Genomic DNA, 22,031 nt, shown 5'->3' with positions numbered 1-22,031 from the left:
ATGATGAAGTAATCCCCTACCTGGCAGGAAAGCTCACGTGAACCTGTACACTAAAACACCATCACTGCAAACCTGGATGAGACCCTTACCTGCATCCCTTGCTTCATCCCCATAAACCGGCCCACTGACACACAGGGAATTTGACAACTCTGAAAACTGAAAATGGGTGCACCCAAAATGACCACAGCCAGTGGTGCCCAGTGCCCCCTGCGCAACGAATTTGCCCCTCAGCCTTTCCCAGCAGCAGGCTTGGCACCAGCTCCTGTTCATACCCTGCTGGGACCTCCAAGAGGCCTGATGAAATCCACAGGCTCAAGCAGTGGTGCTTTTTACAAAAACAGTGCACTGTGTCAATCTTAATAAGAGGTGGCAGCAGGAGAAAAACGGTTTGGCAAACTTCTTTCAAATCCAGTCTATTTATTCATTTTAAATATAGTTGTATGGATTTGGGGTAGCTCCCTAACTGTTTAGAAGCCTCAAATATTCAGATTTATGCCTAATTTATTTTCTGATATCTATCATGAGATACATGCAGCTTTCTTCAGTGCAGCTTTTCTTCTTGAATCTCAGCTTGTCAAAGGAAAAAGAAAGTAATTTCAGCAGATACCATCTGTGCAGCTCTGGATTTACTTAAGCATCAAATAATACAAAGTACCAATTCAGAGTTCAAGCCAAACACATGCGAGCCTAAAATCTGTTTCCTGGGCTCTATAAAGTTAAGTCAGCCCAAAATTTTAAACATGACTTAAACTGTCCTCTTTACATTTTTTCCCGTTACTGCTAATCAGCAGTGAATATATTTGATCTTCAGATGCTTTACAGATTAAGGGGTTTCTCTGGCTTGGGCTGGACCTGCAGTTTTGGGTCAGCACATCACCCTGACCCAAAACTCACCCTGATGCCAGGATGTCCCTGAACTGCAGACCAGCACAAACCTCCTAGGGGACGTACCTCCATCTCGGGAGGCTGATGGCCTAAGTGGGGAAACAGACACCTCTTCCTACCACATATCCCTTCCCCTGCAGCAACAGGGGAAACTTCAGAAACCATCCTTTTAAGCATGAAGATAAACCAATCATGAAAATCAGATCATTGCATGGAGAGCCTGTGGATGGGCTGTCCTTGCCTGCAAAGCCTGAGTGCTTTTAACTCGAGACAAGGAGAGGAATTAAGGTCTTCTCCTGTGCTTATGTGTGTTTGAGACCCACATGTGAGCAGGATGTTTTGCGCTTCACCACTTCTTTTGTTGTGACGCTCAAACGATTTCCCACTGAAAACCAACACGCTTGTTGTTGGTGTCTTAGTAGAGGAAATTAAATCTGACATTTCAGTGTTATTTGATTTCACATCCCTGTACACCATTGTATAATTTCTCCACCTACTCATTTTTTTTTCTTCACGCACAAATGCATTTAGAGAAAATACAATCCTTGAACGAATACTTAGTCAGAGAAAGGTTGTAATCAGCTGGGATAGAAATCAGACAGTTTATTTGCTTGAAAAACAAGGAAAGGAGGCGGAAATTAAATGGAATCCTTTCTTTCCTGTGAACTTAGGGCACCAAAAAATTGTATCAGAAAACTATAACATGAGAAGAAAAATAGTTGAAAAACTTCGCAGGCAACAGTGCTCCTGAGCTATTGCACTAAAAATAACACGAAGGTCGAAGATCTGATTCATTAGATGTCTTCTGTGTTCATCAGAAAAAAAAAAAAGCTACAGAAAAAGACTCACAAACTTTTCCGAGAGCAAAACAACTAGATGTCCCACGTAAATCATTGGATATATCAACATTTAGAGGTCAGAGAGGTAGCAACTGAGTCATGCTGGGAGAACATGCAGAATGTAGACACCTAAGATCAAAACTGGGATTTGAAAAGTTCCTCCACACTGTCTAACCCGTGTAAATACTCAGTCCTGGGAAAGAGGAGAAGTGTGGCACACTGGAAAGCAGCTGGGGCACCGAGCTTATGAACTGCCTCAAGAGCCTGCCTTCTCAGGCACCTTCCTCCAGCTCTTTAACTGGACCTGGCTCACAGGGCAGAGGAACAGCAGTCACGGACCAGCGCCTTGCTCTGCCAGAGGGCTGCAGGCAGACAATCCCCATGGAGACAAGGAAAACTCATAATTATGTTATACAAAAATGCAGATGCTGAGCTCCATCTCATACACCCCTCCAGTGAGTCAGCTCAAATTTAACAAATGCACATGATCACAAGTGTCAGAACTATCACCTATATTTTTTTTTTTTGACTATGTATAACTATTCTAACTTCCTCATAGGTATTTATACCTTGGCAGTGTTGGTTGACAAGAAGTTCAACATGACCCAACAATGTGCACTTGCAGCCCAGAAAACCAACCATATCCTGGACTGCATCAAAAACAGCGTGGCCAACAGGTCGAGGGAAGTGATTCTGCCCCTCTACTCCTCCCTTATGAGACCCTACCCTACTGCATCCACATCTGGGGCTCCCAACACAGGAAGGATGTAGGTAGACCTGTTGGAACAAGTGCAGTGGAAGACCACAAAAATGATCAGAGGGCTGAAACACCTCTCCTATGTAGACAGGCTGAGAGCCTGGAAAAGAGAAGGCTCCAGGGAGATCTTATAGCACCTTCCAGTACCTAAAGGGAGTTGGAGAGGGAATTTGGACAAGGGTATGTAGTGATAGGACAAGGAGCAATGGCTTTAAACTGAAAGAGGGTAGATTTGGGTTAGATATTATGAAGAAATTCTTTATTTGTAAAGGTGGTGAGACACTGGCAGAGGTTGCCCAGAGAAGCTATAGACGAAGTGTTCAAGGCCAGGTTGGATGGGGTTCTGAGCAACCCACTCTAGTGGAAGGTCTCCCTGTCCACAGCAGGAGGGTTGCACTAGATTAACTATAAGGATCCTTTCAACCCAAACCACTCTGATTCTAAGATTTATGCAAGTTTCACAGCAGTTTACAGTCTAAGACATTATACAAATATAATTAGCAAACCTTAACATATTTTCCAATTAATTTAAAGTTATTTAATAAGTCAAAGGTAACCTTTTTTCCAGTTCTTTGGTACTTCTTGAGAGCAGGATAGTGTGATCAATCCTCTACTCTAATAATTTTCCAGTTCATAAAATGTTCACAGAAATAAAAGAAAGCCCAGCTGGGGACAAGGTTAGGAGCTTGTCCAGGGCAGCTGCCTGACCCAAGGCAGGATTCATCTGTGGCTAATGCATTGTCATCAGATACGTATCTGATTGCCATGCACATCCAAAGAATCCCCCTCTGCAACCTCTTCCAGTCCTCCACAATCTTTCCTGTTACACAGTTCCTCCCTAGTGACTAATCTAAATCTTTTTTGATTCAATAAGCCTATTATTTCTTGTTCTAGCCACCACCAACATAAAAGACACCACAAAGGTGAAAGAAATAAATCATTCTCTTCATTTTTGAGACTTGTATTTCCTTTGAGTATTCTGTAGGCAACCCTACTCAAACTCCTTCAATCTTCTTATGATTCTCATTCTCATATACTTATGTTCTCATGGTTTCTAGATTTTTCTTAAATATCACTGCTTTTCTCTGACCTGTATCCATTTTTCCTAACAAGCATGACATATAAAACTAGACCTGATATTTCAGCTGATGCCTCTCGAAAACAGAACAGAATGAGGTACTTCATGTCATATGGATGATACAGTCTTTATAAACATCTCAATACTTCTGTTAATTTTGCAGAATCACTATGTTGTTAGAATAGATCACAAAATGCATGCCAGACAACTACCTGAATTTTTTCTGCTGAGCTAACCTTTAATTCCTTTCTTTCTTGTTTGCAAAGTTTGTCAGTTCTGTCCAATTTCCCAAGATGATTTTGAATCCTATTTCCACGCTTCAATATGCTTTTTTCCCTCCTATATGTCCTGCCCGAAACAGATTACAAAACAGTCACAAAACCTTGTGCATATGTATCCTGCAATCCAACAATCACTGCTTATGCTCTTTTTTTTATTCCGTATCCCTGAAAAAAAAGAAAAAGGAAAAGAAAAAGGAAAAGGAAAAAAGACAACAAAGAAAAAAGAAAAACAAAGACACAAAGTTATTTATTTGTTTGTTTGTTAAAAAAAAAACAAACCATATTTTTACCATAAGGACTGGTAAGAAAACACAGAACAGTGAAATAGCAGATCCTCTTTCCCACAGGGAAATGTATAGGCACCTATGGCATATTTGAAAAGTGTGTGTGCTGTGAAAGTAATCTCTATTTATAGAGAGTTTTAAAACTGATTTATAATCATATATAAGACAGTTCTGTCAATGTTTGCTAAGGACAGTTCAAATACAATACTGAGAGGAAGAGAGAATAGGAAGACCTGGCCAATGTTTCAAGCACAATTCTTTTCCCCTCTTACTTGTTTTTCATTTTTACATTAGAAGAAGCAGGATTTGAACCTGCGTTGGAAACAGCTTTATATTTAAGTCAATGAAAGTAAGTGGTTATTTCACATAGTTTAGCATAACATTTCCTCTTCTTTCAGTTTTTATTTTAGATTATAAAACTGTGGTCTGCTTACATTGGAGTCCCACAGTTGGACAACACAGCACTCCAGGACTGGATCCAGTGCACCAAAGCCATTGATTCCTACTGTCTTGACTCTAAAAAGTGTTAAGGGATAAATTTGACATTTACGGGGATAAAGTTACTGCAAGCTTTGGAAAAGATGTTAAGGCAAAAAAAAAGTGTTGTTCAGCACCTTGATTTCTCAATAAAATAGAGCAAAGAAGGAAACTAAAACCAATTCAAAACACGAATACAAATTTACATTTGCTATTACAAATCTTCTTAGTTCAAGTCCTCCTGTCATTTGTTTAGATGTGACAGCAAATAGAAGCCCCACATTTTAAGGCCATTTTTCCACATTTATCATTTAAACTTTGGACTCCATTTTAAGCAACCAGCTTAAAATGGGGTTAACTTATGCAATAAACTCGCTCTGTTCTGCTATGCTGGAGTCCCACCAGTGATAGTTCTGCTCTCAGTCATAACATGGTAAATACCAATTTTGCTCACACTGGCATAAATTCTTCAATCTGTCAGAGGAAAGAGACAGATAACTGCCCAACTGTCAGGAGCTTCCTAGGGTCCTGTAAGTATCTTGGATAACTTGGACTAGGAATTTTTCTGCCTTTGTGGACTTCAATAGGAATGGAAAAGTTCCTGGTGACTTAAAGGAATTTGTCCCAAACAGGAATATCTGTATACATAATAGTAACTATAGAAGATATCTTGTGCAAGGAAAGGAGAAAAAAGGGCTCATATTGAGCAAAAGAGAAAATCTAGGACAGCAGTGCGAATCACAGAACAAGTTTAGCAATGGAAATGTGCATCAAAAGGATGCAAAACCTGAAAACAAGTGAAAATCTTTGAAACAGACCCTTCAGAGAGTTATAGCCAGTGAAATAACAAAGCATTTTTGGTCCAAGGAGACATACATGAATCCTAAATGCAAAGTGTTCTCACAGTGACATGACTAGTTAGGATTCTGTGTAAAAATTCAACTTCAGACCACAGAGATTCCTATGTCATTGCTAATTTCACTCAGAAACACATTAATATTTGGTAGCTCTGAAAATACTTTTGCTTCACGTGCTCTTGAAAGAATAAAGTTAGAAAGAGTGAAAATTATGAAATTTGGTGCCTAGCAAAGAGTCACAGAGAAAGAAATACTTTTAGACTCTGAAAATTACAATTTTACATTATTTTACTAACTGCTGTATGCAAAGAAGCCAGTTCATAGAGCCACAGATTATTTCCATAACTAGAAATAACTGGTGACCTGAAAAAAATCCACCATCTGTACAACCCAACATTGAGCTGGGTTGCAATTGTCTTATGAGCTGAAGGAGTAACTTCATTTACAACCTTGAAGCTCTTGATGAAACAAGTTAATCCCTCCCATCACTGGTGAAGAGAACCATTTCTCTGTACTAAGAATGCACTGCTTCAGATGTAGTGTTCCTCATCTCCTCCATTCATGAGCAATGACAACTTTCCCCCTTCCTCCTCAACAAAACCATTATGTCTCGGCAGTTTGTCTGAAGCCAAGGAAGAGAAAGACACTTGGCTAATCTGATCCCAAGGAGCCAGTCTGGAAGAATCCCTTCTTCTATCATCCATTCCAATATGAACACTGATTTGAGAAGGAGTGAGTGGCTTCATGTGGCCTTGAGCTCGAGCTTCATAACTTTCTGTGTCTGGCTTCTTGTAACTAAGAAGAGAAAGAGAAAAGATGTTTAATACCAAGATGTCAACATGTAGAAGGATCTTCTGCATTGGAACAAATCTGAAACTTCTGATAACCTAACTGTATTGAAAGTATCTCTATAGAAAAAATAAATTTATAGATTAATTATATATGTTTAAATTAACAGCTTCCTATTAATAGCTCACAAATAATTAATTTAAGATGTGTGGTGTCAAGAATGTAACAGTCTCAAAAATCAGCTACAGGATAATAATTTTTATTACTACTTAACTTCCGAACCTGCCAATTCTCTCAAGCCAAGACAGGCACAGAAGGATAGGAGGGATGATGGAGAAATGGCAGAACACCTCTTGAGATGCCTTTGATCTCAAGTTTTCAGTCATTCAAGGCCACATACTGTTCATTGGTTGAGCACTCTTTTGCTGCATTTAGGGACATGGGTAGTGGTGGCCTTGGTGCTGTCAGGTTAATGGTTGGACTCAACGATCTTAAAGGTCTTTTCAAACCCATTTGCAGAATCAGAAACATAGTGCAGTAATTGATTTCCTATGTTATTTTATACTATACTGTACTGTACTATACTGTAATATACAAAAGACCCCAGCCACAGTAAAAATATGTGAAGGTTTGGATTAATTTCAAACACCATAAAAAGTCTTATTTTTGAAAGATGTTTGCTCTCTATGGTGTTAAGAACAGGTCCAATGTAACTACCAAAAAGGGCACCCAAAAATGCAGCATTAATAAAATTAATAGAATTTGAAAAATCTTGTTATAGTTCAGAAAAAACAGATAAAGATATCTGTAGCAAGGTGCAAAAGAATAAATACACTGCTTCTCTGTTTCTCTTTTGGCTAATTTAAATAGGCAAAAATAAAAACAAAACAGGTGCAAATATTTTTTAAAAAATCAACTGCTACATCATGGAGAATTATCTTTTGAATGACTTGTTCACCTGATATCCACAGCAAAACCTGCTGATCATTACCTTACTTGGTATTGAACTAGATTTGCAACACATGGGCTCAGGAGGCATCAGCTGCTAGTTAAAGAATGCTCAGCACTGTCTCAGTCCAGGTGAATTCATAATAGCAACACCTGTCTCTTTTGGAGCCAAGGATAAGACAGAACAACCCCAGGCTAAAGGACTGTCAGGCTAAAGTGCTGACAGCAGCTGCTGCACCACCCGCTACAATATCAACATGACCAAGTCCATCTAGGTATAGAAAGCCCAAAGTGTGTCTCACTTGCATCCCATCATCAGTGTAGTCATGGTTCCCCAACTGATAAGTGTAAGACAACTTGCCATTTCAGCTGCAGGGAAGACAGCAGGACAGACATAGAAGAAGCTGCCATTGCAGCTGATCCCATCCAAGGCTCAAGCACAAGGCCAACAGGCATGAACACACCTAGAAAAAAAAATATGGACATGAGCCAGAGCCACCTGTCCCAACACAAGCATTTCCATTCCTGCATACTATGGAACAGATCAGCAGTTCTACAGCACGACTTGCTGAGACCTCCACAAACACAACTAGATCAATACATATATTTACTCACTTATTTCTAAACATGACCCTTCTGTTGCAAGGGATGACATTTGCACAAATACAGCTACAAGACTGTGGCCACAAGGTAATAATATTTGTCCCTTCCAGCTATTCTGCAGAGATGAAACACAGCAAAGGTAACAAAAAGACTAGGCAATCATACAGGCAAAGGAAGAAGTTACTCATAAACAAAATGAGGAATGCTTGAAGTAAGTTTTAAGTAGGAGTCTGGAGCATGTGGTATAGAGGATGTAAGTAGTAGGGGAGAAAACGTATGATTCAGGGTGAATAAAAGAGGGAGCACCCAGAAATGGGGTGCTGTATCTGATGAGAGCTGAGTTTGATTATATAGAAACTAATCCCCAAGCACTGCTATGTGAAGTAAGAGCATGGTTTTAATTCCATAGAACTACGTATTCCTAACAGTTTAAAATTTGGCGAACAAATATTTTTGTTCATATAAAAAAAAAAGTATTTATTTTGTCATCCTTCTACCAAGTTTTAAATACTCTAGGAACCTCTCTTTGGTTCCTTGAGCAGGGAATCCTACCAGATGCACCACAGAGCTCAACTATACTGCTGCCTTCAACAAGCTGAGCTCTAGCAGCCACATACCTGCTGCTATGGGTATTCCAAGCAGATTATAAATTAAGGCAAGTATTAGATTTATTCGTATTCTTCGAACTGTTCTCTTCGATAAATGAATACTGGCAACTACATCCAGCAAGTCATTCTGCAAGACAGAAGAGCATTGAGCGTTTTCCACATGCAGTCTTCAGAATACCAAACCAAAAAGAGGAGCATCAGGGATAAAAGAGGACAGGTTAAAACTGTAGTGCTCACTCGGATAAGAACAACATCTGCTGCTTCAATGGCAACATCGGTGCCTGTTCCAATTGCAATTCCAACGTCAGCCCTGGCTAGTGCAGGGGAATCATTGACTCCATCACCAACCATTGCAACCTTCCTCCTCCCATTTTGGAGTTCCTGGACCTTGGCAACCTTGTGAGAAGGAAGAACCTCGGCAAACACTTTTTTGATCCCAACCTATGTACAAAGAAAGACACCCAGTTGGTGATATGCTTCATGCTGAAAGGAGAGCCATTTGCTGTTCTGGTGAAGGGGAAACACAGGAATATCAACCCATCTGATTCCAGTGAAGGCAACACTTGCAAGCTACACAGAAAGCTGAAGAGCACCATGCCTTTGGTATAAGAAAAGGCCTGACGAGAGCCCCCGCCATCTTTACTGCAGAGATGCTGGCAAATGATGCTCTGCCCTAAGCATCATGCCCTGCAGGGCCTCTGAAGCTCCACTATCCTAGCAATAAGGGTTTAATGGTTAAAAGAGGCAGTTTTCAGCTCACCATGCTGCATGATGGACCAACAAAAGTTTCAGTAAAATCACAGAATCATAGAATGGATTAGGTTGGAAAAGACCTCTAAGATCATCGAGTCCAACTGTTAACCCAGCACTGCCAAGTCCATAAGCACCATATCCACATATCTTTTAAATACCTCCATGGATGGTGACTCCACCACTTCCTCAGGCAGATATTTTCTCTTGTCCTATTGTTTGTTACTTGGCAGAAGAGACCAACCACCACCTGGTTTACAACCTTCTTTCAGGTAGTTGTAGAGAGTAATAAGGTCCGCATTGAGCCTCTGTTTCTCCAGACGAAAAAACCCCAGTTCCTCAGCCGTTCCTCATTTTGCATTTAGAATTTGAGATCAGGGGAATCTCCTATAAACCCAACATCCTTTCAACTGCTATGCTTCTTAACAATAATTCATATTGTTACTACCATGTTACTCTTGAAGATACTGACAAATCTCCACTTCCCTTGTTGTGAACAGGACTGGACCTTCAAGGAACCTTCCTTCATCACTAACCAAATAGGACTGCCCTTCAGTGAAGGGAAGCAGAAGGCTTCAGTTCAGCAACTGATTACTACAAGAAACTCTATACCTCTAGAGAAGATTGCATGTCTTCAGCAGCCACTGGCCTTTACTATGTCATAGGACCTGACCTGATTTGCAGTCCAGTTCAAGAAATGTTAGTCTTCATTTAACATATCCAGGGAAACTGGGATTCCAGGGAAACTGAAGTCCTGCTTAAAATTCACTGGGGCAAACCAGAGTTTTAAAACCTCATCGTATATTTTTTTTGAAACACAAAGAAGCAGATACCTGAGTAGCAATGGCTTTTGCAGTTTTTCTGTTGTCCCCTGTTATCAGCACCACATCTATTCCCATGCTTTTCAGTGTATGCACAGCAAGGGCTGCCTCCTGCTTGACAGTGTCTGCTATTGCAATCATTCCACACAACACACCTGCACAAAGAAACATCCTCTGTTAGAGAGAGCTGTAGGAGGCAAAGTGGCAGCAAGAGAAAGGGCTTCCCCTCTATCACTCCAACACATTCTGGGCATTATTGCCTGCATAACTGTCTGCAGCTTTCTCATTTATGGTCTCTTTCCTTCCTCATTTATCTGTTTCAGATCAAACAGTAAACATCTTTGATATTTAAGGACCAGGAGTAAGGGGAGGAGGGTAGCTTTTAAACATGCCTGACTCCTATATTTTATGGTATAAATAAACATGATAGTGGGCCAGAGAAAGTTTTGGAATTTGTGCCCAGGAGAAATGTTGAAGCCAATCCTCCAAGAGGAAGCACATAGAGTGTCTGGTTTTATGTTCCCTACTCTTTCAGGGTTGGATCTCTATTAGAATTAATTACTTTCACAAAGAGGTGTTGCATCTACCTTCCAACCCATTGACTTAAAGGTGTATCCATGTGCACATGCCCCTCAAAATTGCCCTCTAGGAGCACCGAGAATATTTGTACAGTAAATGAATCACAGGCCTCATTTCAAGATCACAGATGCACTGGCAATCTATGACCATTACAACCGTTTGTTATATCAAGGTATTATCTGGGATCTCTTTCTGTATAGCACAGAGCAGAACCTCACTAGCAAAACTCATTGAGTCTAACTTATACTTGACTGATCTAATGAATCATCATGTTTATTTATTACATGTTTTGAAACCAGTGATGCAGTAGGTTGGCCTGTGACCCCTAGGTGATGTAAAGTCAGGATTGGACATGACCCTGCACTGGTACTGCTTTTTTGAACAACAGTCTAAGACAATAGGGGTTTCAGAAATTATTACTTACATTAAAAACTACACAACAAAATCTTATAAACACTGCTCTATGGTGAAAGCTTCTTTTAAGAACACCTTGATACTTTGCAGTTCACAAGCAGTTCTGCACCAAAAGCTTGGTAGCTTCTTGCCACTAAGCCAGTGATCAGCTGCTCCAGAGTTTGCTTTTATCCCTTCCTCAGTAGGATCAACTGATATTTATTGTCACTCCAAGGAACAGCAGTTACCATCTATAGCCACTAGTACGGCAGTCTGTCCTTTCGTTTCATGGTCTGTCATTGCATCATTCACATCATTTGCAATATTCAAGCCATTGCGTCGCATCCACTCACGATTTCCGATCAACACTGAGTATATATGAGATGGTGATCGACCTTTGTGCAAAGACAAAAAGAAAAATTAGCAACTCGAAAATAGCGTACACAAGCAGAGATGTTCGAGGATGACAAGTTGGGCATAGGCAGTGCCTGAAGACAGCCTCATGAAACTTTTCTCCTTCAGGACTCAATCTGTGCCTGTTTACATACAGAACTGTGTCATGAATTTAAGAGGTATTTGCCTGTATTTGCCTTTGTCAGTTGGCATTGTTTTTCTGAATAAGTGCAGCATGCATGTTTAGTAAATGCCATTCTCCTTTGTTCTCACAGCTAATGACTTCTTTCAAATATAAAGGCTATTTCTGACAAGAAAAAAGTAGTTTTGTTCTAATAAACAATGAACCTCATTATGAATTCAATCCAACTTCACAAAGACCATGAGAAGGTGAGAAAATATTACATTAACACCATTTACAAATGGCACAGTTCTGATAATTGAAGTTCTTATTCTATTTAACTCTTCTAATAGCTTTCTCAAAAAGGTCAGGAGCACCAAAGCCTTTTGAAGAGAACTGATGAGCTTCTTAAGGAAGGTTTTAAATACCTTTTCTTTCTCTCCTACACTACAAAAGACCGAAGTGGCTTCCAGAGAGTCTGAAACAAACCCAAGTGTATTGGCCTAACCAAAAATATGACACACTGAAACTCTGTTTTCAGATATAAAGTGCTTTATTGTGCATCTGATGAATTTTTTTTTTTACTTAAATGCTCTGAGAGGTATATGAACAGAAAACAAAAGGCCAAAGTTAATAAGGAACTGAAGGGTAGGATATAAAAAGTTGCACTAAGAAATATATGTTAAAGGTAATTGTTCTAAATGGGAAGATATCGCTAACTGGCAAACTTTGCTGTCTGCAGGACCATTCTTCTATCCAAAAGGAATATTGCATAAGTATTGTATGTAATTTTCAAGTATCCATCACTGTAGCATCTAAATTCTCATTTAGATTTCTCAATTGCAGCAAGATCAAGAGTTGCAGAAAAGAGCTTCAATTGCTCTTTGCCTCCTTCTGCCACAAATCCACTTTTTGTTGTTCCTAGTCCAGTAGGATTGGTTTACAATGGTCGGCACTGTTGATTCATCATCTCTCACATTGCCACTGGTGGTCACCTCAGGGGCAGACTTACCATGTGATTCCAAGAGCGTGATCACCGTGTTATCTCCCAGAGGAGCCCTGTTGTCCCCACTCCTGTTAGCATCCAGATTATCGAGACCCTGATTGGCTGTGCCGAGGATGGCCTCAACTCCTCCGACTTTGCAGCTGATACCACAGCCTGGCACTGCCTGGAAGTCGGTGCAGTATCCCAGACTCTGAGTGCCAAGCTCCTGTAGACATAACCAGAGGTCATCACCGGTCTGTGCTGGCCAAATGGGGTACAAACATTAGTTAAGTCCAGCAAAAAAAAGGCCTCACTGCTCTTGACAATGACTGACCAACCAAAGACTAGCACAGAGTATTAGTAGCACAGAACTAAAAATAAGCATGTTTTGGATGTGCTGTGGCTTAGACTTCCAGAAAGGGACAGCCATACAGATTACATTCGGGTCTCAGCCCTGGCACCAGAAAACTATAAAGAACAGCTTTTCCTGGTAAAAAAGTTAGATTGGTGGTTCACGACTTCAGCCAAGATTAGGAATTGAAGAGAAATAATATAACATTAAGCCACACGCCTTCTGAAAAGATGCGATTTCTAATTAACCTCACAGACAACTGGTTGTGGTAGATCAGACCTTTTATATACACATATATATATATATAAGTGTATATATATGTAAAAGTATAGTGAAAACCTGTTTCTAATTCCTAGAGTGATCTAGCTGGCTGATAAGGAACTGGGTTTCCCTGTTGAGTTAGAGAGAGAAGCCAGTGAGTACCTTCAAGATAAGAAAAGGATTACCAGGATCCTATCAGTTTCAAAAAGAATGGAGAAAATATTTATCTATAAACAAGTTATTCTGGGTTGTTTCTGGAAGTTGGAACTATATGTATCTTTTAGTGACCTTCTTAAAACACAGGGATGATAAGATGGGTGGTAAGAATATTATCAAACAGTATAGCATTATAAGCTATGATCCAGTAATAACTGGTGCATGGGATAACTACAGAAGTATCAGGGTACTAAGAGAACTTGTAAATAGAAAATGTAAAATACAAGAAAGGGAACCAGTTAATTACTCATACTCATACTTCTAAATTCAGTGTTCAGTTCTAAATTTTATCAGTGAAAGATCTATCACTAATAAGTTTTATATATTCTTTACAATTATTTTTTCCCTAAAGCAATTAAGGACTTTTCTCAGCAGAAGGAAATAGTTTATTTGAACAGGCTTCCTATTTTCATTATGATTTGTGCTTTCAATCTTTCTGAAACATTTAAGGAACACAATATATACAGGACCTCTGAGGATTTGTTAAATTTGCAAAGATTTGAGTAATCCATTAATTAATTTGTGAAACTCACAAAATATTACAGTTTAATATTCAGGTTTTAAATCTCTTTTCCTAATTTATTGAAATGAGCAAGTGACTAAGAGAAGTGACTACAGTCAGGTAACACAAGAAATGTCACCTCACAATGCTATTTTAAGTACAATTATTGCTCCTGCACATATTCCACAATCCTTATTTTTCTATTAATTCAAGAAAAACTTTGTAAGGTCTTGCTTGAGAACTCCACAGTGTTACCAGAAAAGAACAGCTTAAAATATACCTTCTGGTAATGTCCAGACTAAGATGCACAACCACAAAATCACAGAATAACAGAATATGCTGAGTTGGAAGGGACCCACAAGGATCATCAAGTCCAAACCTTAGCCTTGAACTGGACCATTCCCAAGAGTCACACCATGTGCCTGAGAGTATTGTCCAAACACTTCTTGAACTCTGTCAGTTTTGGTGCTGTGAACACTTGCCTGGGGAGCCTGTTCCAGTACCCAACCACCCTCTGGGTGAAGAACCTTTTTCTAATATCCAACCTAAACCTCCCCTGACACAATTTCAGGTCATTTCTGTGAGTCCTGTTACTGGTCATCATAGAGAAGAGATCAGTGTCTGCCCCTCTGCTTCCCCTCACAAGGAAGTTGTAACTGCAATGAGGTCTCCCCTCAGTCTCCTCCTCTCCAGGCTGAACAGACCAAGTGCCCTTAGCCACTCCTCATACGGCTTCCTCTCAATCTTCATTGCCCTCCTTTGGACACTCTCTAACAGCTCAATATCTTTCCTATATTGTGGTGCCCAAAACTGCACACAATATTCAAGGTGAGGCTGCACCAGCGCAGAGTAGAGCGGGACAATCCCCTCCCTCGACTGGCTGGCAATTCTGTGCCTGACACCACCCAGGACACGGTTGGCCCTTCTGGCTACCAGGGCGCTGCTGACTCAGATTCAACTTGCCATCGACCAGGACCCCCAGGTCCCTTTCCATGGCACTGCTTTCCAGTATCTCATTCCTGTCTGTCCGTATATGCAGGGTTGCCCCACCCCACATACAAAATCTGGCACTTTCCCTTGTTGAATTTCAATGTGGTTAGAGATTGCCCAGTCTTCTAAATTGTTAAGATCTCTCTGCAGCACCTCCCTGCCTTCAGCCTCCCAGCTTTTCAGCCTGTTAATTTTCAGGCAGGCCTGTCCCTCTGGAACTTGATCCTTTTATATAACATTTCTGCATTTGCACAGACACCTTCAGGCCTTAGATGAAACAGGAAGACTAAGTACCTCTTTGCAATATTTAGTGACTGCCACTCCTAAAGGATGCTCACTGCTGGCTTCTGCAGTGCCAATAACCGCCAGTACCTTCTTCAGGGAGATCACAGCTGTGTCTCCCAACAAAAGCACCCTCATGACTTTAGGAACTCCATAGGTGATGGTCCCAGTTTTATCAAACATTACAGTCTTGATCTGCAAGAAATAAACCACAGTTACTCCCTCAGCCCTGTGAGTAAAGGGATGCTCATATGTTTTTGGAACATAAATGCAGTCAAGACCTTAAGAAATAGTTGACTATATCCACAAGAAGACAGAATAACCCTACGAAAGTAGGGATTCCTGTATGTACCTTAAACTATTTGTACAGTACGCCTCCTCATACTCTTTTATTCATTCCCATACAGTGATTTCACTCAAGCTACACCATCATCCTGTACCTACATCAGGATCTCAGACAACAGCATCACTGCAGGACTTAGATGCACACACAAAGGAGTCTTGTATTCTCATGCAAGACTCATGCAATGGCACCTTAATAACTTTTACCACAACCTATGTGATGCAAAGAGGGCTTTTATGAATGCTGTTCTAAAACAATTGACAATAGCACTGAGGAAAGAGTGCTCAGGAAGTGGTTTGGTGATAGAGAAGGTAGAGAGAGTGCAAGAAGCTGCAAGAAATTCAAGAACCTAAGCAAAAGCAACATCATGCTAATTCAAACCCAGTAGTCACTTGTTAGCCAGCCCAACAGGTCTTGAGGAATCAAGAATGAACCAAAAAATACAGCCCAACATATAATGAAATCCAAAGCTAAAGTTAATTCTAATGCTGCAAATAAACACAGCAGAGAGAAACATAAGAACAAAAAAACTTACCAAAGTAGGCATTTTTTCCATTCCCAGCTATTTCAACACATCAGCCTTGCAGAATCCCAATTTTCAAAGCCCTGACCCTAGCTTTGCTTAGATCCAAAAGGTAAAAAGTTCCAGCATTATTTAGCAGTGGGTTTTTTTGTTTGTTTCAAAGACTTGGAACTTCTGGTCCAATAGGGACAAGAATTATCAGTCTGACTAACTTGCTCTTACCATTCTTTTCCCTTAAAATGTTCTGCGTATGTCTAATACAGTCTGTCATAGCATGGTTTCAATTCATATTCTTTGTGGACATGTCAAACCTCTTCCTCCTTCAACTTCTTCCTCCTCTTTTCATCATTTTTGTGTCTTTGAAGGGTTTTTTCTTCCTCCCTTCTATCTTTTTTTTCTATACAACAAAACAGCTTCAAATAATTTGGTTTTTCTCTTACATCCAACATTTTAAACTGCTGATCATGAACAATATGCACTTCACAATAGCTCTCTGAGGAAAGAAAAAACCTACTGGATTACTGGGCTCTTTTGCAGAAGAGGTAAAGAAAGTGCAAAAGTCAGAAACCTCTGAGGCCATGCAGAAGATTAGCAGCCTCATAGTCATGAGATTGCAGGATCTGTTGGCTCTCAACACTTTGCTGCGACTGCTTTGAAGAAAGAAGGTCAGATTTGTCTTTAATGAGCAGCAGTGAATTAAAAAAAAAATAAAGAACAACTTTCTGTAGTCTTTCTCTGGACCTGCAGGATTTCCTGGGAAATTATATTTCATGTAGTAAGATACAAAAGTACAGAATGAACTATTAACCTTGTGTGCCATTTCCAGGGGTTTTCCACCTTTGATGAGAATACCATTCTGTGCAGCCACTCCTGTGCCCACCATTACAGCTGTGGGGGTAGCCAGGCCTAAAGAGCAAGGGCATGCAATGCTCAGCACAGTGATTGAGGTTTGAAATGCAAACCTCACTATTAGTTCAGCTTTTGAAATGTGTTTGCTCTGATTCTGCAAGAAGAAAGAAGAGAAAGGGGAAAAAAATTAAAGATATGTTAAGAGTGCTGACAGAAGATGTACAATAAGATGTACGATACAGATGTACAATCAATCACAGTAATATCAAAAAACACGTTTACCTGGAAGACTCCAGTGTAGGAAAGCAATCTATTATTGTTAACATAACGCTAAATAAAGATCAATGTTATGAATTGTTTATGACAGTATTTTCTGGATTTTTTGCTGCTCAAGCACACATATGTTTAACTCTGCTCTCAGGCAACAATATAACTTGTTGGAATTTCCTTTATAGCTTAGCAAAGGAGAACCCTATTTCCAGGTACACAGATCCCCACAGTTCCTGAGCATAGCAAATACACATCCTAAAGATTGCAGAAGCTCCTCTTCTTTCTAAAGCCAAAACCACTATCTGCCATCAGGAACCAGAATGTCCACAAATATTTCAGACATGACAGGAGTGGCTCCTTGCAATGCAGCTATAGATCATGTTTAGTCCAGAAAGACTGTCAATAATTTCCATTTGTAAGAATCCCATGCATAACTAAGGGGGAAATGCAAAGGCATATTTATACCTGCAGAGAGATTTTAACAAGTGTAATTATCTGCTCTGTGTAGGAAAAACCACATTGCACAAAAATATTTGCCAGGTTGTGACATAAAACCTAAGCACAGAAAGTATGTTAAGTACACTGTAAGGCATTCTAAGAAAAAAATCCATCTCTTAATAAAATTACTTACAGGAAAATATTTTTTAATAACATCAACATTTATAAAACCAATTGTGATCCATACTATCAATGTCACTGTTGAAATGATGATGATAAATGGAACAAAGTATCCACTAAACTTATCTGCCAGTTGCTGGATGGGTGCCTATAAAAAAAAAAAACCAGTTATTTGCATGTTTATGGTCAAAACAAATAAATATGCAGAGTTCATGAAAATATGCAATAGTCTTTATCTATTTCTTTTTTGAAGTCTGGAAAAACACAGTTTGCTGAAAATATAGAATCTTTTGATTATTTAAGGTTTTCTTCCCTATTATTTTTACCTTTGACATTTGAGCTTCTTCCACCAATTTCACAATCTGTGCCAGAGTGGTATCACTACCAACATGAGTAGCATTAACAAGAACTGAGCCATGTGCATTTATAGAACCAGCAATCACTGTGCTCCCAGGTTTTTTAGTGACTGGCATAGGTTCCCCTAGAAAGAAAAGGTAGGAATAAATGAGCCAATACCTCTAATAACACAGTCCATTAGCATTCAGCTAACTGTTAGCAAACTCAGTATATCAAGTAATAATGACCAGAAATCACATATTGTGTATCTCTGTCTGATGAAGACATGTAAAAGTAGCGTCATACTCCCATAAACCTTTTCATAGGTTTAATTTCAAAGGAAATGCTGTTTCCTTGGTCTTAACTTTTCAGTATCGCATCCCTCAACAGGGCCAGGAGCAAATTGGTTGGAAAAGGAACTTCTAGGAATTTCTCCATTAACACTTTGCCTTGTCATGGGAGTTTGAGCAATCTGCCTTTATTTCTACAATCCTCAGCTTTCAAAGACTAGAAAAGTTTTCTCTGTGGAAAAGCTTCTGTTCTCATGCTTCCACTCCAAGAACAGTAGCTCTACAAAATCTGTATTTTCTCTATTTTTAGGGTTAGTGATAACAACTGGTTCTCTTAAGCTAAGGGTGTCGGGGTTCCCAAGTAAAGTAAATACGTAACTAAAACAAGTAAGCCAATGTAAACTTCTTCTATCCTTTACCTTATTTATAAGAATTGCACAATTTATTAAATCCTTACTTTATTTATCAAATGAAATGAAAATTTCAGAAGCTGTGAAAAAGTCCCATGACCCTGAATAGGTGTCAAGTTGTGAAGCTTCCTTTCCCTCTATTTGCTCACTGGAAGAGCCCTGTCATACATACCCCAGCATCTCATCAATATTTCCCCATTAACCCTTAGAAGTTATTTCTGAAAAGGTACCATCTCTTCAATTACATTCCAGAGGAAACTCCAAACAGATCACCGGAATAATGACAATAGTGTTTAGACTCTACCCATCCCATCAAGTACATTAGTAAGTGACCAAACTGAGTGGAAATTCTTCAGCTTTTTAGGGTGTTGCAGACACAGGATTTGAATTCAAGATCACAAAGGGAAGCCACAGTATCCATTTATGTGGGAGGTTATTCAGACAGCAGTATTTGCGTTGAGTCTGCTCTCTTTTCTTGTAATAAAGAGTTCTAGAAGCTTTCACTTTTTTGCACAAGGTAAGGGGAGTTACCAGTAATGAGAGACTCATCTGCCATAGAATTGCCTTCAATGACCTTTCCATCCACTGGGAATTTTCCACCGGGAACAACTTTTATGATATCACCCCTTTGAACCAGTTCAACAGCTACCTGTTCCTCCCTACAAAAGACACAAGTAAAACAGACAGATTATTTATGCTCTCAGCTTTCACGTTAACTGGATCAAGCATAGTCTGCGACCCAGGCAGGCTGAAGCGATTTTGGTTCATAAATATGTACCTGACAATAGAGTGGTCAGGTCCAAGAGTCACCACAGTGGCTTCTGTGGCTTGAAGAGACATAAGTTTAGCAAGAGCTTCCGAGGTCTTACTCTAAGAAAGAGAGATTAATGTTTAAGATATATCGAGATATATAAATGCTGATGTCTACTCAACACAGTGAACTCTAAATGACCTTGTACAGTATTGGTTGCATCAGAAACATCTGACTCAAAATTCCTCTGAATAGTTTTATTCTACTCCTATCATAAATAAACAATAACTAGCACGAAGATGAGTTACCTTTGCTATGTGTTCCAGCCATCTGCCAAGTGCAATGAACACAAACAACATCGGAGGAGTGTCAAAGAAAGTAATAGGGCTTTCCTCTGCCTTTTCTATTATTGCCACTATCAGGATCACACAGGAATACACATAAGCAATCGTCGTGGCCAGTACGATGAGCACATCCATGTTGGCCATCCTGTGCCTCAGCGATTTGTAAGCTTGTACATAAAAATACCATCCGCCAAGAAACTGTTGGTGTAAGCATGGACAGACTTGTATTAAGATCACAGCAGTAACCACAGCAGTGAATGGAGAGAGTACATAATACTGCCCATAGCAGAATTTAAAAAACATAGCAGATAAGGGAAAGCATTGTTGTCCTATGCAAATTTTGTACTGATATAACTTCAGGTCTCCTGGAAGACTGACTCCATTGACATCTCTCATTTGCCCTTCCTTATTTTCAAAACCAGCTAAATATCATCCTTTTCCTCAGCTATGCAAAGTAAACAAGGCACTGAAGATGAAAGGATTTACCTACAGCTACCCAATTAGTTTGCAGATGATCAGGTCTTTTTTCATTGTGACAGTACCCTCCCCACTCAGAAAACTATCTGATGCAACTTTGGCAGCAGTAAGTACTGTGAGTAAATACAGAATGGATAATTTGCAGAAAAGTGCCACTTTGTTCTGCAGGTGGTACAGACAAGAGAGAAGGCCTAATCCACTAAAGCTTTCCAGTCTCCTGTCTTTACCAAATCAGATTACATAAGTGAAATAGGAAATTAATAGAAACAAAACCCCTAGGATGTACTGTGGACATACCTGAACAAAAGTGCACAGGATAAAGAAGAGAAGATTCAAAATAGATAATCCAGGAATGAGGTTCCGTTCCAGCACCGTAGACCCATGGTGCTCACCATTGGGTATTTGCATATAAATCATTATGATTAAGACAGGGATACCAAACAGTAGGCTGCACAAAAAAGATTTCTTCCACCTGAAAAGGAGAAACTGTAAATCCTTGGTTGTTGTACACTCTGCAGTACTCAGGCCAAACAGTGTGCTCACAGTGCACAGCTTTGGGATATTTGCAAAGATCCAACATTTAGGGACAGTTTCAGTGTCTCCTACATGTTTAACTGTGTAGACTTCTAGGAGTTTAAAACTAATGAAAGTAATAAAAGTAGTTGAACCAAATGGTGAATAGTAAAATTAAATATGCTTTACACAAGAAGAAGTTAATTAACTGGGAAGAGTCCTGGGGAGAGGTGAGTTACAAGATATGATCTAGACATGTTAATTAGTGAGAGAGAAAAAGAAACGCTTACTGCTGTATTTCCTTTTTATGATCCAGGTTATGTGCATTTGGATCTCTTCTAGCCACAGAAGCATGAAAGCCAATTTCCTTTTTATTGACAGAGGAGGAAAGATCAGTTAGTTTTGATTAAACTAACCATATTACTTATAACATAGTTAAATGACACTACTTTCAGAAGATGTCAGAAAAAGGACACTGTTCCATTTTTAATAAATGCCAACTTCTTATTTATTTTTAGATCCTTCCAAAATGAGAGGATATTTCAGTCAGTACTCAAAATTTGGACTGCTAAGGATTTTGGTACCTATACATGAACATGGTGTATAGATGCAGTATGTGTCCCAGTTTTCTTAGGCACAGGAAGCTCCCACTGACAGCTGGAATTCTGTTGCTCATTCCCTCAAGGACAAGGTATGCCTGCCCTTTCACCTCCACTGGAATAATTATGAGAGATGAGACATAGCACAAAGGAAGTAAAAATGCAGAAGCCACTGTGCTAAACAACCTTGTAAGCAAATCCTAAACATTACAGTTTAGCAGATATACCTGAAGTTAAAAATGAAAGTGTCTAAAATCCGTTTAAACATGTAGACTACAGGGTAAAGCATTCCAGAAACAAATATAAGCAAAAAGCCAGCTTTGACTGACACTTCAGTGAGTTACTGCAGTATAATCACAAAATCAATTAGGTTAGAAAAGACCTCTGACATCATCAAGTCCAACCTATGATCAAACACCACCTTGTCAACTAGACCATGGCACTGAATGTCACATCCAGTCTTTTCTTAAAACACCTTCAGGGACGGTGACTCCACCACCTCCCTGGGTAGCCCGTTCCAATATCTAATCACCCCTTCTGTGAAGAAATTCTTCCTGATGTCCAACCTAAACCTCTCCATGTTTTGACTCAGGACGTTAGGCTGTGATTGCAATTGTATTGTTAGGGCTAGAACTATGCCTCTCCCTCAAACACCCA

At 39.6% G+C, this 22,031-nt stretch overlaps 1 protein-coding gene across 5 annotated transcripts in view; it reads right to left on the bottom strand.

Moving 5' to 3' along the window:
- Positions 1–3,935: 3,935 nt before the first annotated feature.
- ATP7B (ATPase copper transporting beta) overlaps positions 3,936–22,031 on the bottom strand; it is a 31,106-nt gene continuing 13,010 nt past the window's right edge. For 4 of the 5 annotated variants that reach the window (XM_027648060.1, XM_027648070.1, XM_027648095.1 and 1 more), the window contains 16 exons: positions 21,066–21,142; positions 20,560–20,734; positions 19,750–19,983; positions 19,469–19,560; positions 19,222–19,349; positions 17,981–18,135; positions 17,668–17,802; positions 16,726–16,920; positions 15,064–15,246; positions 12,476–12,674; positions 11,198–11,344; positions 9,990–10,132; positions 8,644–8,847; positions 8,416–8,533; positions 7,557–7,659; positions 3,936–6,253 (listed from right to left, as the gene is read on the bottom strand). In XM_027648060.1, coding sequence (XP_027503861.1) covers positions 5,989–6,253; positions 7,557–7,659; positions 8,416–8,533; positions 8,644–8,847; positions 9,990–10,132; positions 11,198–11,344; positions 12,476–12,674; positions 15,064–15,246; positions 16,726–16,920; positions 17,668–17,802; positions 17,981–18,135; positions 19,222–19,349; positions 19,469–19,560; positions 19,750–19,983; positions 20,560–20,734; positions 21,066–21,142 — 2,553 coding nt within the window. In that variant the 3' untranslated portion in view covers positions 3,936–5,988. The remainder of the gene's footprint in view (positions 6,254–7,556; positions 7,660–8,415; positions 8,534–8,643; positions 8,848–9,989; positions 10,133–11,197; positions 11,345–12,475; positions 12,675–15,063; positions 15,247–16,725; positions 16,921–17,667; positions 17,803–17,980; positions 18,136–19,221; positions 19,350–19,468; positions 19,561–19,749; positions 19,984–20,559; positions 20,735–21,065; positions 21,143–22,031) is intronic. The other variant, XM_027648079.1, reaches the window with a different exon arrangement.

The sequence above is a fragment of the Corapipo altera genome, unplaced genomic scaffold (assembly GCF_003945725.1).
Source record: "Corapipo altera isolate COAL_440 unplaced genomic scaffold, ASM394572v1 0, whole genome shotgun sequence".
Taxonomy (NCBI): Eukaryota; Metazoa; Chordata; class Aves; order Passeriformes; family Pipridae; genus Corapipo; species Corapipo altera.
The sequence above is the reverse complement of the archived record's forward strand: the minus strand, read 5'-3'. Positions and strand labels throughout refer to the sequence as shown.